The sequence below is a fragment of the Mesoplodon bidens genome (genome assembly GCF_964165515.1).
Source record: "Mesoplodon bidens genome assembly, chromosome: 2".
Lineage (NCBI taxonomy): Eukaryota > Metazoa > Chordata > Mammalia > Artiodactyla > Ziphiidae > Mesoplodon > Mesoplodon bidens.
Genome location: NC_138177.1, coordinates 40,542,952 through 40,561,053, shown reverse-complemented (window position 1 = coordinate 40,561,053; position 18,102 = coordinate 40,542,952). Strand labels below are relative to the sequence as shown.

The 18,102-nt window shown below is 39.4% G+C and overlaps 2 protein-coding genes and 1 pseudogene across 12 annotated transcripts in view; 2 read left to right on the top strand and 1 right to left on the bottom strand.

Annotated features, from left to right (window-relative positions):
* Nucleotides 1-1,998, bottom strand: part of SMG7 (SMG7 nonsense mediated mRNA decay factor) — a 71,761-nt gene extending 69,763 nt beyond the window's left edge. For 2 of the 10 annotated variants that reach the window (XM_081223506.1, XM_081223505.1), the window contains exon 1: nt 1,098-1,984. In XM_081223506.1, the coding sequence (XP_081079632.1) occupies nt 1,098-1,126 (29 nt within the window). In that variant the 5' untranslated portion in view covers nt 1,127-1,984. Of the gene's footprint in view, nt 1-1,076 lie in introns of all 10 variants that reach the window. The other 8 variants (XM_081223501.1, XM_081223497.1, XM_081223499.1 and 5 more) reach the window with 8 other exon arrangements.
* Nucleotides 1,999-5,248: 3,250 nt separating this feature from the next.
* The window catches only part of NMNAT2 (nicotinamide nucleotide adenylyltransferase 2), a 208,087-nt gene continuing 195,233 nt past the window's right edge, over nt 5,249-18,102 (top strand). The window contains exon 1 of the mRNA XM_081223526.1: nt 5,249-5,324. The gene's annotated coding sequence lies outside the window, so the exon portion shown is untranslated. The remainder of the gene's footprint in view (nt 5,325-18,102) is intronic.
* LOC308610172 (large ribosomal subunit protein eL22-like) lies at nt 16,077-17,280 on the top strand (annotated as a pseudogene). Its single transcript has one exon. The product of its transcript is annotated as a large ribosomal subunit protein eL22-like (transcript).

Genomic DNA, 18,102 nt, shown 5'->3' with positions numbered 1-18,102 from the left:
CATAAGCCTGCCCTTCTTAGTTCTGCAACTAAAAGACAAAAAGGACCCGTTTCTGGATCTTCCTTCCCCTTTTCTAAGCAGTGGCAACTCCCCAGTTAATCCCAGGCTCTGACAATCTTATTTTTCTCTGTCATCAAGATTTTGACCCTCGTTTACCTCTACCTCCAAGCTCTTATTCTGCATCCATGGAACCTTCCTAGCTGCACAATAGCTGGTGCAATATGCTCTCGCCACCATGTACTTGGTTCCAATGTGTCTGCATCTTCTTCCTCCTACAATGTGTGTCAATCGCCCCCTTAACCCTCCCCAGATACACATCACATACTCTCTCACTATGCACCCATACGTCACTCTACCTCGACATACAAGTTCCTTACACCACTCTTAATGAATCCACGCGACTCTTAGAATGGAATCTTCCGACTGCACTGATTCTAACCCAGTTTCTTCGGGGGAACCCAACCGCATCCGTAGTGCCTCTTTCTTTCCTCACTTCCTCACCCATTCCCTTCTTTATGCCCTCCACCCGCACTCCGCCAACTAACTACAGATGACATTATTCCTCAGTACTTCCAACCCCAGAATGAAGAACAAACTCCAGCTTCCTGCGTCTCCCCCTCCTCTAGTCCTCCCTCCCCGGCCCCACACACACCCCAGGTGTGCAGACTTCCACCTTGTCTTCTCCCCATTCATCGCTCCAGTCAATCCCACACACCACGTTTCCCCGCCACCGGGATCAGACACCTCCACACCCACCTCCACTCCGGGTCGCCGCCGCCTCCCCCCAACCCTCACTAGAGAGCCCGCGACCCGGGGCGCGCGCGCACACACATTCTCACGCTTCCCTAACCTCCTTCTCCGCACCGAGACTAGCCGGCTCCGCTGGAACTCAGTCCTGCTCGCGGGGGCTAGGCACCCAAGTGTGTGCCTGCTCCGCCCCCTCCCGCTGATCCTCGCAGCCCCCGCCTCCCTGCCGGGGAAGGAGAGGACACAGCAACTCCCCCGCCACCCCGGACATACCACCTCTGTGTCTGTTGCTCCATGCCCCAATCTTCGGCCCGCTCCCCGCTACGTACCGGGTCGGCCTCGGCACTCACCGGAGATACTGCGCGCTCTGCAGGCTCATCCTCCGCCGCCGCGTCTTTCCGCGAAGCCTCTGTGGGTCTCTCAGGCTCCTCGGAGCGGCCCCACGGCACCGCGGGTGCTGGCGGCCGCCGCCATCTTCCTCTCCTCCGGCTCCTCCTCGCTCGGCGGGGGTTGGGGGTGAGTGAGGCGAGGGGAGGGAGCGGGGATAGCTGCTCTCGCTGCTTCTCCGGCCCGTGGGACTCAGGGACACTCCGACCCGGGAGGGGGGAGGGGGAGGGTGAAGGGATAGGGGCGGGGGAAAGAGGAGGGAGAAGCAGAGGAAGGAAGTGGGGTCTCTCTCGCGAGATTTCAGCGGCGCCGGTCCCTCCGGGCGATTTCCGCCTCTCTGTAGCGCTCCCTCTTGGGATCAGTTAGCGGTGGGGCGCCTGTGCGGCTGCTGAGCGGCCGACTGGAGGCGATTGGCGGCTTCCGGCCAATCCACCCAGCTTCTCCCGCGCAAGGGGGCAACCCCAGCCTCACCGGGAACATCGAGCTCAAATCAACCGGGAGTTACACTCAAAGTCTTCCCCTGTCTTTGCACTCCACCCGATTTCTCTCTTCCTTTTTCCACTCCTCCACTCTTCCCTACCGGAAACGACGCCCCTTCCTCCTGCAGTTCCGGCCGCCAGTCCCTCGTCTCTGGCCTGCCCTCGCGCCCTAGAGTGAAGCTAAGGACCCCCTCCTCTTTTCTGTGGCCCCACCCCCTACACGCAGGGAGGCTGTTGGAGGGGGATAGGGTGGAGCCCAGGGATGAAGAGAAAAGAGACGAATCGGATTGGATAAGCAGCTGCCAAGGCAACTGGAGGCTGTAGTTGTATTGTCATAGTAACCAATGTGTGCAGACAGAATGACCCTCCCTTGGCGAGTGGATTCCCCGGAAAGTGCCCAGGGTTCCCCTTGGCTTCCCTTCCATCTAAAGGCCTCCCCCAGGTTGGAAATCCGGGTAGTTCTCCTGGGCGGAGAAGTTCATTTTCTCCTCCCTTTCCCTTTCCCGCAGCAATGGGGAAGACCCCGAGGCATTCACCATGGGCTTTTCCACCCGCCTGCGGGCGGGAACCACCTCCATAGTTTTCCTCTCCGTGCCGAGCTTGGGGAGGGCTGGGCCTACGCAGAAGATGCTGGGCCTGAAGGCTCGTGGGCGGCGGGCTGGAGCAGGCTAGGCGAGGCGGCGGCGCTAGGCTGCGAGGCGGGCGAGGGGTTTCCCCACCACTGCCCCCGGCTCTGGGAGGCGGGGTCCCGCCGGGACGGGGTCCCTGAGGGAGGAGAACGGCACACGACTGCCGAGATCCCTTTTCTGCCGACGGGGACATACGACTTTCCCCGGCGGGTCGACCCCTTACTGAAATCCCCCAAACTACACCCCACACATACTCTCGGCGACCTAGCCTCCTGCGAGCCCCCCACGCGGCCTTCACGAGCCACCTCCTGCCGCGAGGAGGCCAGAGTGAGAGTGGGAACTCATCTTGGAAGGCTAACAGGTGATTTTTCAGCACTTAGGGGACGTGGTGAGATGCTCACGACCGCCATCCCTCTGAGAGGCACCCCCCAGTAGGAGTCCCCCTTTCTTATCAAAAACAGACCTCCGAGTTCCTTTCTCCTTTGCAAACTTCCTCCTTCTCTCAGGCGTTTGTAGTATTTTAGAACTTGTCACTATGTATCTTTTGGGTTGGAGAGGAAAACATTGGGTAAAATAGTATCAAGAAAAACCTAGATACTTGAGCGAAGTTCCTATGAAAGGCTTCTAGGAAAAGGATTTTCATTCTTTTTGAATGTTTATTATGTGTATTTTGTCTCATGTTTGAGGCTAAAAAAGCAGAATAACGTAAATGGGCTCAATAATAATGAGTGTGTGAAAAGTAGCTGGAGAAGTCGTCGTGTTAGTGGTTTGAAAGAATTATTTGACATTTTACAAATTATATTTTCCATTCGTATTGTGGAGGCGTTTAAACAGCTGTCCCAACGTACTTTAGGATGTATAACGGTATAAACCCCTCCAGGAATGCAGCCCTCACTGGACAGTTAAAATCGTAATTTTAATGGGCTATTTTGGTTTGGCTCGGTCGGGGTACCTGATTCCTTTTGTCTTTCATGCTAGGTGAAAAGGCGCTATCAAAATCCTTCTCTGAGACCGCACCTACTAAAAGACTGGGCCAATGTCTGTGTGTAGGTTGGGAGGAAATGAAAGTACAAGCTACTTTGAAATAAATCCCAAGGACAGATTATCATTAACGACATAGAAACTGAACTATGCCCCTCATGCTGCATGCGCCTTCTGTGATGCAGTGTGACACGCGGTGATTGCAGCTGTACATTGCCCCGTGTCGTCCCTCCACCCACCGAGGGGCCGCCCACTCATGGGAAAGAGAGCCACCTAGTGAAAGATTGTTCTCATCTCTGGTTTAGGATCCGGCTTTTCTTCAACCCTGAGAGCCCAAGGATGGAGATTACTACTACATATTACCTAAAATACCTTAGATTTTCTTCCTGAAATTTATTGGTTAGATTTTTTTTAAAAGATCTTAAACAGAATAAAAGTTTATGTTGTGTAAAATAACCACCCCCTTAGTAATCATCCTAATAACACTTTTTATGTCTGTGCCTCATATCTCCAGTCAACAGTATATGAGCATATATCATGACCCGCCTGACGGCCTAGAAAAATATTAGTATCTTCTCGTTTTGGAAATAAGGAAACTGGGGTTGGAAAAAAATGAATCCTTTTGTTGTGTTGTTTGTTTGATAAACATTACTGAGCATTTATTATATTTCAGACACTGTCCAGGTTACTGTGGATACTACCATGGAAGAGACATGGTCCCTGTCTTGGAGGAACCCACCTTCTGGTAGAGATACCAGAGAATAGAGACATGATTTGGATGCAATATTATGGGTGCAAAAATTAAGGTAAGAACAAAGTGCACAGATGAAGGTCAGACATATAAGCAATCTTTATATTTTAAAGCAGCTTTCCTAATAATGTTTCAAGACTCTTCAATAGCTTTAGTGTCCCTACAAACTAGATAGAATAGTAACATTTAATTTTACAGATTGTAAAACTTTGATGCCCATCTTGAAAATAACTTTAAAAAATCAATAGGATTCAGAAAAATTATGACCCAAATTTACATATTGCTTAATGTACATTTTCTAATCTCATCTCTTTCTACTAGTACCCATCAACAGATTTGTAGAATACAAGCATTTTTCTGCAATATTATTCACGTTTTCTCCCCGCAGATAAAGATTACATCTAAACCAAAAGAAATTATAGATGAGAACCTGTTTCATTTTGTTTAATCCTACATAATCTTAAGTTTTTCAGTTTATGCCTAAGTTATTTTATTGAAAGACCATAAGCTAGGAGACCTGAGTGTGCATCCCAACTCTGCCATCTCAGTCTCTGAAGTTCAGTTTCTTCCTTGACCAAAATGGAAACATTACCTATTACAGGCTTCCTGTGAACTTTAATGATAATATAGGTGACTGACGATATGAGTGCCTGATATACAACACTGGTAGTTGATGAATGTCAATTTATTTTTTGCCCTCTTGCTCTTATATCAAGCTAAAACTAATAATTTAGAACTACTGCAGCATAAAATTATTTTTTTAAATAATAGTTTATCTAGTCTTTGTCTGTAATACTCATAAATCTGACCACACACCCAAATTTATTCTTATTCAGTGCTAAAAGATAGATTTCTTTATCCATGACACTGAATACAGAAAAGAACACAATATCAGGACATTGTGAGTCAGATTCCAGAAGGTTGAAACTTTTTAAAAACCTTTTATCACTAAAAGCAGCCTAATATAACCACATTTCTGCCCAAGAAAACAGAGTGGCCAGTTTTCAACCTGGCACCAAGTACTTGCCGAGAAGCTACTCGTAACATTGCTATCAAATTTACCCAGAGCTTTGGTAGCCTAATAATTAATACATAGTAAACCTGCTCCCTTTTTATAATAATACACATCTCACCTGTTCCATGAAACCTTAACAAGCACTAATTTATTTTAATAGTTAACCTACATATTCTGATTGTTTCCCAATCATGTGTGCAATAGGTACTTAATGTGCTTCTATTTTGATGAGAATGCTTTGTCAATTGCAGTACTGAAGGACACAATGTGTATGAAGCTGGCCCATGTTCTCGTCATTACTACACCTCAGGTGTGGAGCTAAGTGATTGAATCAAGTAAGTAATTCATTCTCTTCAAATAGTGAGACAGATACAAATTGACATTAAACTCAGGTCTCCTGTTGCTCAAGATTTCTCAGACTAAGGGTCAGCAGCCTTTCTCAAACAGTTCACCAAGTGTGAATTTATTCATTGATTTCTAAGAAGGAGTCACTGAGCCTCCTCCAGAACAGTCAGGAAGCATTGCAGTCCAAGATTTAAGAGAAGAAACTTCTGGTTTGGGAGGCAGTGAGGTGACAGAGAGTGGTAGTCAGAGCTGGCTAGCTTTCCTTCTCCACTCTCCTAATATTTACTAACGGAAATCTTATTAATCTTCAAGAATTTCTCTCAACTCCCAGTAAGAAAATACCTCTGGGAAAGAACCACACCTTAAAATCCTATCTACTAATTTAATGGATGCTGGCCATCTGGAGAAGACAAGAAGAAATACCCATAGGGAAGACCGAAGAGTATTAAAAAAGAAAATTAAAACCTTAGCCTCTTACACTCTATATTGTCCAAAGGCCTTGGTGTTCATGGATCTCTTTACTACTCCAAGCACAGTACTACTGAAACCACCTTGGGGTCCATAGTCTAAAATCAATATATTTCATGTCAAAATCTGTTGTATTACCCAGAAGCTGCCATTTTTTTTCTTAAAACACACCACTAAAAGAAAAAAAAAATCTTTCCCTATTATATAGTCTCTACTTTCTTAATTTCTGGAGGGTAGACAACTATTTTTGAGCACAGAGAATGTGATACTGATATTGTCATAAATCTGCTCTTCTTCAAAACCATAGGAAACCACATGTTGGCACACACGCTCATACACACATGCATGCCTTCCTCCTTTCCCTACCTTTATTATTTTACCACTTCTATTTTCAATTCAAGTTAAAATGTGATATAGATGAAAAGCAAAGAAACTCAGGACATACGTTTCAAGGCTTACTTGGGTACTTATATGTACCCAAGTACTGTTCTGCTTTGCTTAACTATCCTAAGGTCTTTTCTATTCACAGAAAAATTCTACATATTATAAACCTAGATAGCTTGTCCTGCATTTATAAAAATTCTTAGTATCATTGGACTACTAGATATGAGAGCATATTCCAGAACAAATTAGTGAATTAATATATTCTTATAGTCTACATTTTAGCTATTTTAAGCTTAAAATTTTTTTAAATTCCTGGCTTGAATTTTCCATTGGCTTTCCATTGCCCTCAGAATAAAGTCCCCAATCCTTAGGGTGACCTATGTGATCTGGTCCTTGCCTGCCTCTTCTCTAACATTTCCTGAAGTCAGCACTGTAGCCACAGTGACCTTCTCTCAGGTCCTTGAATGGGTTGTGTTCTTTTCTACTCAGCCTTTACACAAGCTGTTCCCTTATCTAGATAACTCTTCTTCCTTCTTGTGCTTCAAGCCTAAACTTGAACTTCTCTGGAAAAATCTTCTCTGCCCCACCTCCCATCAAGCTAGGTTAGCTACACCTATTACATATTCCCATAGCACCCTGCCCATCTTCTTCATGGCATTTGTCATATTTGTAATTCTTTGTTCAGTGTCTGTTGCCTCCAGTTGGCTGTAAGCTCTGTAGTGCAAACACTGTACCTGTTTTGCTCACTACTGTATTATCACTCCGCTAGCAGGGTGGCTGATACAAGGGTGCTCAATAAATGTTTGTTGAATCAATTAATCTTGGGAAAAAAAGTAGAAATTTGGACCACGACTTTCATATAAATGCTTAAAATTTCTGATGACCTTCCTATGGAATATAGAGGTCATTACTAAGCAATAAGAAAAGAACTCTGGGCCTTCAACCCATCTGAGGAATCTATTATATTTATCATGATGAAAATTTTAATTAGATGAAATTTACTTAGGCAATGAGTAAAGAGCACACGTAAGATTATGGGTAACTCACCAATTATCTCACCACAAAGTCTCATACTTCAATGTAGGAAAAAAGTCTTCAGTGTCCAAGTCACTTTTATTTAACCTTTTATGTTTTCTAATTTGGGAATAGGGGAAGCAGTTAACTCTCTTATTATATGGCAAAGGAAAAAACACTGCTGAGGAAGATGGCAAGAGAGAAGACAGATTATCAGCTAGGTTGGAAAATAGGATAGAAAAATTAGATTTAAAAATTCAGAAAGAAAATTGGATTAGAGTGTAGAATGGAAAGCTCAGTGATCTTTGTGTTTCTCACCAGAAAAGTGTTTATAAATTCTGGCCTTATTATTGTTAGTTTTTTCTCCTGTAATGAGATAGGGCTAAATAAATTTAATGTAAGTTTCTTAAAGAAAGGGCCATTTGCAATTTCAAAGTAAATGAGATATTTAAGTTATATTTCTGGAGGCAGGCATGTTCTCCAAGTTCAATTAGAAAATGTGTATAACATACCTAGGCTGTGCCAGGCACTTAGTAGGCAGTCAACAGGTGGTGCTGCTCTTGTTATGCATGTAAGATAAATTAGAGCTTCACACACTCAACTTCACACTCTAATTAATGTAGATTAAACTTTTTTTTTTTTTTATAAAACACAGAATGTTGTAAAATTGCATTTGGAGAGAGAGAGGTACACAGCATGCTGCCTTAAAACTGTATGACTAGTTGTATCATGTGATCAAGTATAAACTGCCAAGAGGGAAAACAGCTTTCATCTACTTACAGAGAATGTCTCAGTTCACTAGGAGTTTTATACTTGGATGAGATGAGATCCAAGGTCTGTCAAAACCGAAGAAGATAAGGAGGCTCATGAGGAGTGAAACCACCTGCTTATGCTTTCCCTGCCCTCTTTCAAACTGCCATTTCTGGCAGGCTCTCTGGCTTACTCTCTCTCATTGTCTTGCTCTCTCAACCACTGTCTGCAAGCTTTCCTTTATGGTCCCCAAGGTGATCCAATCCTTTGACCAAGAGGATGTGCATGGTTTTAGTTCTTTAATAATGGCCCTGTGGTAAACCTATAAGGCATGCCAACTATTGGGATGCCAACACTTCCAAAATGTAGGTGGCAGTGGCCTGGATGTTACAGAAGGTAATTAGTTTGTAGAAAGCAAAGTTGAAAATTACTTTTCTGTAAGTATTTGTGGGACAGCTAAATTGTAGCATTAAAGCACCATAGGAATTTTAGGTAAAGAGTTTAGGGTCTATAAGGAATGTTCAAGTGATGATCCATTCCTATCTTTCTCTGCTCTTTCAAGACAAATCTAAATCTAAACCAATCCTTTACTTCTGGGAACCTTAATCTGGTTGTATCCTGATACTAAAGAGAAAGCTTGATGAGTTATGGATCTTCTAGAATTTTAGTATTTATTTACTCACTTTTTCATTCACTCAATCATCAAGAATATATTGCGAATTTTCTATGTATTGGGTCACATGCTAGTCACTGGGGTGCAAATGGTGAACAATACAGTCTTACTCTCAGGGTTTAAAGCTTAGAGGAGAATTAAGGGGCAGTTATACTATAGAGTGATAAAGCTGTTAGAGGTCTTTGGAACCATTCCACCTGGAGATCAAGTGAAGACATGCAATCGGATAATCCACTTAAGTGTCCTGGTCAACTGCAAAGTCCTTTAGAATGAGATTTTGCAGAGTTAACTTTTTCAAATTCTATTTCCCAGCAGCAAAAGAAATATATATAGTTCAACCGCCAGAACAGTGATGGAAAACGATAGCTGAAAGTATTCTAGACTAAAATTTGCCTGAAAGATACAAACTATGTAACTCTATGTCATAGTTATATTTAAGTTAATATAACTTATATAAGTTATATACTGCAATATATATAAAGTATAACTCCGACATAGAATTGCATAGAAAATGGGCAGAAATACAATATAATACTAAGAGCAATTGTTTTTGTGAGGCAGATTATTTGTGGGTGGCTTTTATTTCTTATATTTTTCAACATGTCCCACCAACCAAAAAGCTAAGTAGATTTCACTGTTTTGGCGGTTGCTGTGGTTGTTGGGAATTTCATTAGTTGTCATTGTTTTTAAAGAATACCTGAGCTATCTGCCAAGTTACAGAAGCCTGAGAGCAACATTGGAAACTGAATAGGAGAAAGATTAAAAATAGATGTAATAGCTTTTCACATACTGGTAACTGCAAAAAAAAAGACTTCATTAGAGACAATTCCTAAGGCATTTCCTATGGCTCACTCTAACACAATGTCAGGTACTGATTCTTTTGTACAAAAGCTGATGAGAGTGATCATCTTTGAATACATCATTACTGACCTTCTTTGGCAATTTTGGATCTACTGGGAACCATCATAGCCTGAGAAGTATGAAATGCCCTAGATGGGATTCACAAAAGAATCACTTTACGTAATAAAAGTCTAAAATCAAACCTTTACTTAACCTTTTTGCCTTCTCTTACCTTTATAATTCTCTTCTTGTCCCTCAACTTTAGGTCACACCTGACCCCTCCCAGTTGTATAACAGCCTGCATTTCCTCCTTTCTCTGGAATGTGACCAGTCAGGAAACTCAACATTTGCTTTTTTTTTTTTTTTTTCCTATTTATGGGTGAGAAAGAAAAAGAGAGGCAGGAAAACTGAATTGAGGAAGAAGCAAGAGCAGGGAAAGAGAAAAAGAAAACTATAAAGTCTGGAGGAAGAGAAAGAAGAGATGCATGAGCAAAGAAGCACACTGCCTGGTGGTAGTAATAGTTGTTAGACACTTATCTATTAGAATCTACTTTCCATGAGAGACACTAAGAAATGACTAGATCCCCAGTCTGAATTAAAAACAAGAAAGGGACTTGGCGACCTCTGAAATATACCTTCAGACTCAGTAATCTCTATCTGCTGAATAGGACATCCCTGGTTCTTGCTGCCTGGCAAGTTCGAGATGATTCCATTTAATGATCCAGTTCAAAAAGGCTGATATAGACCATGAGAAACTTTGTATTGCCATTTTAAAAGCTGATATTCTCCAAAACAAAATATATCATAAGAATTTGACCCTTGGGTACCATGCGAGTGTTACCCTTCTCTTACCTCTTACCCATACGATAAGAGTGAAAACACCAATTTAAAACAAATCATTACAAAGCAGTGCAGTCCAGACAGCTGTTAAACTACTAGACACTCTGCAGAAAATCCTCTTTTACCCCTTAGGTGATTTTGAGATCACTAGGAACCTTCTAACTAAATCTAACAACCTAACAATTGTAAGTTTTTATTCTTTTAAACTTTCTGTTCTATTGGGTAATACTAATATGTTTCCTTTACCAAAAATACTTTTACCTTGAATCCAATGACATTTTAATTTTTTTATTCTACTACCTTAACCTCATCTTTAATTCATTATGCTGCTATCGCTCTAGTGGTATGTAATAAATACTTGGCTATAAATATGCCATAAATGGAAATATAATGGCAGGACTTGGTCATTTATTGGCTGTGAGAGATGGAGAGGAAGAAATCAAGGAGACTCCCAGGTTTCTGCTTGGGAAACTGGAAGAAAATAGAAAACATAAGAGAAGAAATAGTTTGGAGAGATGAATGGATGTGGAGATAATGATTTTGTTGTGGACATGTTGAACTGTAGTTGTCTGGAGTTGAGAGATCTTGAGGATCTGGAGAACTTGAGAGAAATTTGAGCTAGAGTTGTGAATTTGGGTGTCATCAGCATGTAGATGGTAACTAAAGATGCTTGAGTGGTTTCAGAAAGCTTGCCTATAAAATGAGAGAGCTAGGAGAGGTTTTGTCTTACGAAGAGGTGAGAGCCTTCAGCAGTAAGGATCCAGGATAGAAGAATAAGGATAAGAGAGGCTGAGTAGTTAGGAATGTGGCTTCTGAGGAAATGGGAAGAGATAGACTTTCAGGACACAATGGCAGAGATGGAAATCTCTTTTCCGGTAGAATAACAATGAGATGGTAAATTGTGGAGTTTCTCCCCCAATCCCAATGTTTTCTTTTATCCCTTGCCCTTTAGGATTTTAAAACTTCGGGTTACAAAGTCACAAAGGCTCTGAAGAATTCAGGACAAAGACTGATGATTTAAGGGTAAGGCTTTAGCACCAGAATATATTATAAGTTCCTCAAACTGATGAACACAGAAAATCAGAGAGGAGAGAAAGAAACAAAGGGACTTTGTGCTTTGCCTCCCATCCTTCGCCAGAAGCCTGAGGAGATTTATAGAGATTCTTAATAGGTTTCTGGCATTTGAGAACAGAAGAAACCTCAATCCCTATTACTGAGTAAAGCCAAAGAAGGTAGCAAGACCACAGAGTTCCTCGCATCCAGAAAGGCAGAGGAAAATAGTCAAAATGGTATTGTGAGCTATGCTTTGAATTTCCACATCTTCTCCAAGAACTCCAATCACAAAACCTTTTTATTTTATTCTTTTATTAAGAGATGTCTCTGGGTTCATTCACAAGATAATCATCTCTAGGTAACAGAAATGAAAAAGCAACACCACTAGGTTGGTAAAGCTAGAGCTGTGACCCTGATGGTCTTCTGGATCTGGAAGTAAGTAGAAGTTGGCTAGGAGTTTGAATTCCTCAGAGCAGTGGGGATCCACAGCACCCCGTACAGGGTGTGGCACATTAGGCAGGCTCACTGTGAAACTGGGATTTGGGAAAAGCTTCCAAATGATTTCCACCCTGACCTAGAGTTTAAAAAACAAAATAAATAAACAAACAAAGCCCCTACCTATCTGTGGGGGTGGAAGGAAGAATAGAAATCAGTGCACACAGGACTTATGCCAGTCTGCTTTCCTGCCTAGGGGACAGATGTGTTATCTTCCCCATATCCCTGAGGGTCAGGAGTCCTGTGACACCTAGTTCTGGACTATGGGGTCTCCGGATCTACATGGAGGCTACACTAAAACAGCAAATGGAGTGGAATAGGTAGAAAGATAAAGCTACCATTTAAGATGAGCTGCGAATTACAATTCACACACAAGGCAAGTTAATGCTAAAAACATTAACCAACCTCTCAACTTAGTTTTGTTTAATTGATCTGTGAGTTTCTAATAAAATTATATTAAAACTTCCCAATATTATTGTTGATCTACTTTTTTTTTCTTATAATTCGTTACTTTTTGTTTAATTTCATGGTTATACGGTTAGCTGGATAGAACTTCTTGGTGATTTTTAAATTTTTATCATTTTTAATATAATTTTAATCATTATGTAATATCTTTTTATCCTTATCAATACTTGCTTTAAGCAGTTATTTTATCTGATACTCGTATTCTACTATAACTTTTTTTTGGTTAGCATTTGCTTGCTATAACTTTTTACTTTATTTTCAACCTTTCTATGCTATTTTATTATTGGCACATCTTTTGTAAACAGCAGGTAGCTGGATTTTCTTTTTTTATTCCTGACAGTCTCTGTTGTTTAACTGGGAAGTTCAATTCATATGAGTATGATCTGTTTAAAAGTACCTCTACCATCTCTACCATTTACTTTTGATTTTCTGTTTACAATGCTTTCTCCTTGTTTTATTCATTTGCTTACCTTAACTGCTTTTGTTGAATTGATAACTTTTCAAATTCTCTTACTTTTACCTCTGCTAATTTGGAAACTATAGATTATATTTTGCCTATGCCATCAGCAGCTACTCTTAAATTTTTAAATGTATACTGAACTATTTATTTCCTAACAATTTATAGTTTTTAAAATACAACTATCCTTCTGCCCCAACAAGGCTGTGCTTTAGCTACCAAATGTATTGAGCAGTTACTGCTATCTAGAATTTTAGTTCCGTATTTATTAGAGCATAACATAAAAGTTTCTATACAATCAATGTATAATTAGATTTATCAATCTAATTTATCAATTTTTGTGTTTACCACTTGTTTCTTTAATACCACATTTTTATTGTGAACTCACTTTTCTTTTTGCTGCAATACATCATTTAGTAATTCATTCAATAAAAATTTATGGTTGGTAAACTCAGTTTTGAAAGAAAAGTTTTCTATTTCACCATTATTCTTGAATTATAGCTTAGCCAGGTATAGAAATCTATGTTGACAGTTATTTTCCCCTCAGTGCTTTGGAATTATTACCATGTTGACCTCTGGTATCCTTTGTTGGTGATGAGAATTCTGTTGTCTTAATTATCATTCTTTTATGGGTAATCTATGTTTTTTCTTTGGTGGCTTTTGAAATTTTCTCTTTATTCTCAATGTTAGGCATCTTCACTACAGTGCATCTGGATATGAATTTCTTTTCTTTTTTTATTTTTTTTTGCACTTAATAACTGCTTTTCTTTCAAAAACTTTAGAAAATTCTTAGTATCATCTCTCCAAATATGACTTCCACCATACCATTTATTCTCTTCCTAAAACTACTAATTAGGTGCATCCTTCATGTATTCTATGTATTGCTATGTAACAAACCACTCCAAAACATAATGGCATGAAACAATAACCATTTTATTAATCTCCAAGATTCTGTATGATAGGAATTTGGATAGGTACTTCAGGGATAGTTTGACTCTGCTTCATGATGTCCAGGGTGTCAAATGAGAAGACTGGTGGTCACTTGAATGGCTGTATTTTGTTTTGTTTTGTTTTCTTTTCTTTTTTTTTTTTTTCATTCACATGTCTAGGCTACAGTGACAAAGGCAGGACTCTACTGGACCTATAGACTGGAGTACCTGCACATGACTTCTCCATGTGCTTTGGGTTTCCTCACACTGTAGCGGCCTCATGGTAATCATCCTACTTCCATGGCAGCTCAGGGCTCCAATAGTGACTATTCCAGAAAACAAGGCAAAAGCTACATAGACTTTTATTATCTAGGCTCAAAAATCACATAGTATCACTTCCACCTTACTTAGTCAAACCTGCCCAGATTGGGGAGTGCAGGGGCTAGACCCATCTCTTAATAGAAGGAGTATCAGAGAATCTGTGGCTGTAATTTTAAACTGCCACAATACAGCTTAAAATACATGCTATAATAGGGAACTATATTCAATATCCTGTGATAAACCATAATGGAAAAGAATATAAAAAAAGAATGTCTGTCTGTGTATAACTGAGTCACTTTGCTCTACAGCAGAGATTGGCACAGCATCATAAATCAACTATACTGCAATTTTTAAAAATAAATAAATAATAAAATATTTGCTATATTCTACATGAATTCCTTAGATTAATCTTCTAATTCAATAATTCTTGATAAACTGGGAGAGGGTAATCCCTTCACAATGTGTGTGTATATCAAATCATCACAATGTACACTTTAAATGTCTTACGATTTTGTCAATTAAATCTCTAACAAAGCTGAAATAATTCATTCTCTGACTGTAACGAGTTTAGAGTTTATCTCATTGAATATTTTTATCACAATGTCTGTTTCTCTATTTAGTAATTTTTCATTTTCATCTTTCCTTAATTCATATCTTCTTGTTTCTTAAGCTTTTTTTTTTTAGGTATTTTATTTTTTAACTCTTTGAATGCATTTATTGTAAAGTTATTTTAAGATTACTTGCCAATATGGACTTCTATTCCAGTGGGAATGGATCATCTTCAGGGAACAGAGATTTCTATAATATTTTTTAAATTGAAATGTAGTTGATTTACAATGTTATATTAGTTTCAGGTGTACAGCAAAGTGATTCAGTTTTATATATATAAATATGTATTCTTTCTCAGATTCTTTTCCATTATAGGTTGTTACAAGATATTGAATATAGTTTCCTGTGCTATACAGTAGGACCTTGTTTATCTATTTTATATATAGCTATGTATATCTGTTAATCCCAAGCTCCTAATTTATTCCTCCTTCCCTTTCCCCTTTGGTAACCATAAGTTTGTTTTCTATGTCTGTGAGTCTACTTCTGTTTTGTAAATAAGTTAGTTAATTTGTATCATTTTTTTAGATTTCACATGTAAGTGATATCATATGATATTTGTCTTTCTCTGTCTGACTTACTTTACTTAGTATGATAATCTCTAGGTCTATCCATGTTGCAAATGGCAACACTTTATTCTTTTTTATGGCTGAGTAATATTCCATTGTATATATGTACCACATCTTCTTTACCTATTCATCTATCCATGGACATTTAGGTTGCTTCCATGTCTTGGCTATTGTAAATAATGCTGCTATGAACATTGGGGTGCATGTATCTTTTCTAATTAGAGGTTTTGTCTTTTCTGGATATATGCCCAGAAGAGGATCATTTAGTAACTATGTTTTTAGTTTTTTAAGGAACCTCCATTCTGTTCTCCATAGTGGCTGCACCAGTTTACATTCCCACCAACAGTGTAGGAGGGTTCCCTTTTCTCCATACCCTCTCCAGCATTTATTATTTGTAGACTTTTTGATGATGGCCATTCTGACCAGTGTTAGGTGATACCTCATTGTAGTTTTGATTTGTATTTCTCTAATCATTAGTGATATTGAACATCTTTTTATGTGCCCATTGGCCATCTGTATATCTTCTTTGGAGAATATATTATATACCCACATATATAAAAACCCTCCACCTAACAAATAGAGAATTCACATTCTTCTCAAACACACATCAAACATTTATAAAATTTGACCAGATATTTTAATGAATCACTATAGTACAGACCACATTCTGTGATCAGAATTTAGTTAAATTAGAAATTCTCATATGTTTGAATACTTAAAAGCACATTCCTAAATAACTCATGATTTAAATAAAAAATTACACACCATTTAGAAAAGAAAAACAAAGAAAATACATGATAAAACTTGGATAATACAGATAAAGCAGTCATTTGAAAGAAAGTTATGACATTAAATGCATTTATTAAAAATTATTTCAGGGGCTTCCCTGGTGGCACAGTGGTTAAGAATCCACCTGCCAGTGCAGGAGTCACGGGTTCAAGCCCTGATCCGGGAAGATCCCACATACCGCGGAGCAACTAAGCCCGTGCACCACAACTACTGAGCCTGCGCTCTAGAGCCTGTGACCACAACTACTGAAGCCCGTGTGCCTAGAGCCCGTGCTTCACAACAAGAGAAACCACCGCAGTGAGAAGCCCGTGCACCACAACAAAGAATAGCCCCCACTCTCCGTAACCAGAGAAAAGCCCACGTGCAGCAACAAAGACCCAACACAGCCAAAAGTAAAATAAAATAAAATAAATTTAAAAAAACTTATTTCAAGTGAATGAACTAAGCGTTCACTTCAAGGACCTGGGAAATGAATAGAGTCAACCTCCCCAAAATACCGTTGATCAATGAATCCAAAAGCTGATCCTTTGAGAAACCAATAAAACAAATTTCTAGCAAGCCACATCGAGAAGAAGATAGCACAAATAATATTAGAAATTCACCCCTGCACCTGGTGATTTTGGACCCATGGAGTGGGGACCAGGCAGTATAACTCCAATGGGGCTGCATTTGCCTGCACATCCTCACCAAGCCACTCAGCCCCACGAGTGTCCAGCCTTAGGACCCATCCAGCTGTGGGGCTAGATGATGTGACTCCAGGTTATGTCACCACCTCTGAACAAATTTTGAAAGAATTTCTCTCTCGAGGTCACCCAACTTCTTTTCTGCCTCTGCTGCCGCCATGGTGACCATGAAAAAGCTTGTGGTGAAGGGGGGCAAAGAAAAGAAGCAGGTCCTGAAGTTTACTCTTGACTGCACCCATCCTGTAGAAGATGGAATCATGGATGCTGCCAATTTTGAGCAGTTTCTTCAGGAAAGAAAGTGAATGGCAAAGCTGGGAATCTTGGAGGAGGTGTTGTAACAATTGAAAGAAGCAAAAGCAAGATCACTGAAACTTCCGAGATGCCTTTTTCCAAAAGGTATTTGAAATATTTCACCAAAAAATATTTGAAGAAGAAGAATCTCCGTGACTGGTTATGCATAGTTGCTAACAGCAAAGAAAGTTACAAATTACATTACTTCCAGATTAATCAAGATGAAGAAGAGGAGAAAGATGAGGATTGAAACTCAGTTATCTGGAGTATTTTGTATGAATTCTTAAATAAAATTTCGGAAACAAACAAAAAAAAGAATTTCTCTCTCTTTTTTTTTGTAATTTATCTTTATTTTTATAATGGAGTATAGCTGATTTTCAATGCTGTGTTTCTTTCTGCTGTGCATCCACTTGATTCACTTACAGAGAGACATCAATAAATTCTTTTTCAGATTCTTAAAAAAAAGAAATTCAAAGCGGGACATAATTAGAGATACAGTAGAGATTAAGAATATCATTGCTTATACTATACAATTTATAATTGAGTGGCTTTATGTCAATAAATTGAAAACTGAGGTAAAACTTACAATTTACCAGAAAAATACAAATTAAAAAGTTGACTTAAGGAGGAATAGAAAATCTAAATAAATCAGTCATCAACAAAATAGATCAATAGTCCACAGTCTCTCAAACCCTTCCCCTATCCCTTGCCAAAGAAACCATGCCAGGTGGTTTTACAGGTAAGTTTTACCAAATTTAATGGAACAGGCAATCCCAAATTATATAATTATTCCCGACAATAGAAGTAAAGACAACCCAGCTTATGAAGTTCCTATGATACTGATACCAAAATAGAAGAATTCTACAGGCAAGGAAAATTATAGATGAATCTCATTTTTTTGAACACTGATAAGGAAATTATGTGCAAGTAATTAGGAAATCAAATCCAGCAGCGTATACAAAAAAAAAAAAACACATCAAGCACAAATAAAGTTTACCTCAAATATAAAGGTGCTACTAAAATTTTAAATGCATCTGTAATCTACCTTATTATCAGATTAAGGAAAAGACCCATATGCTCATCTCAGTAGATACAAAAAAAGCATTAAAATGTCAAGAACTATAATTTAAAAACAAAATCT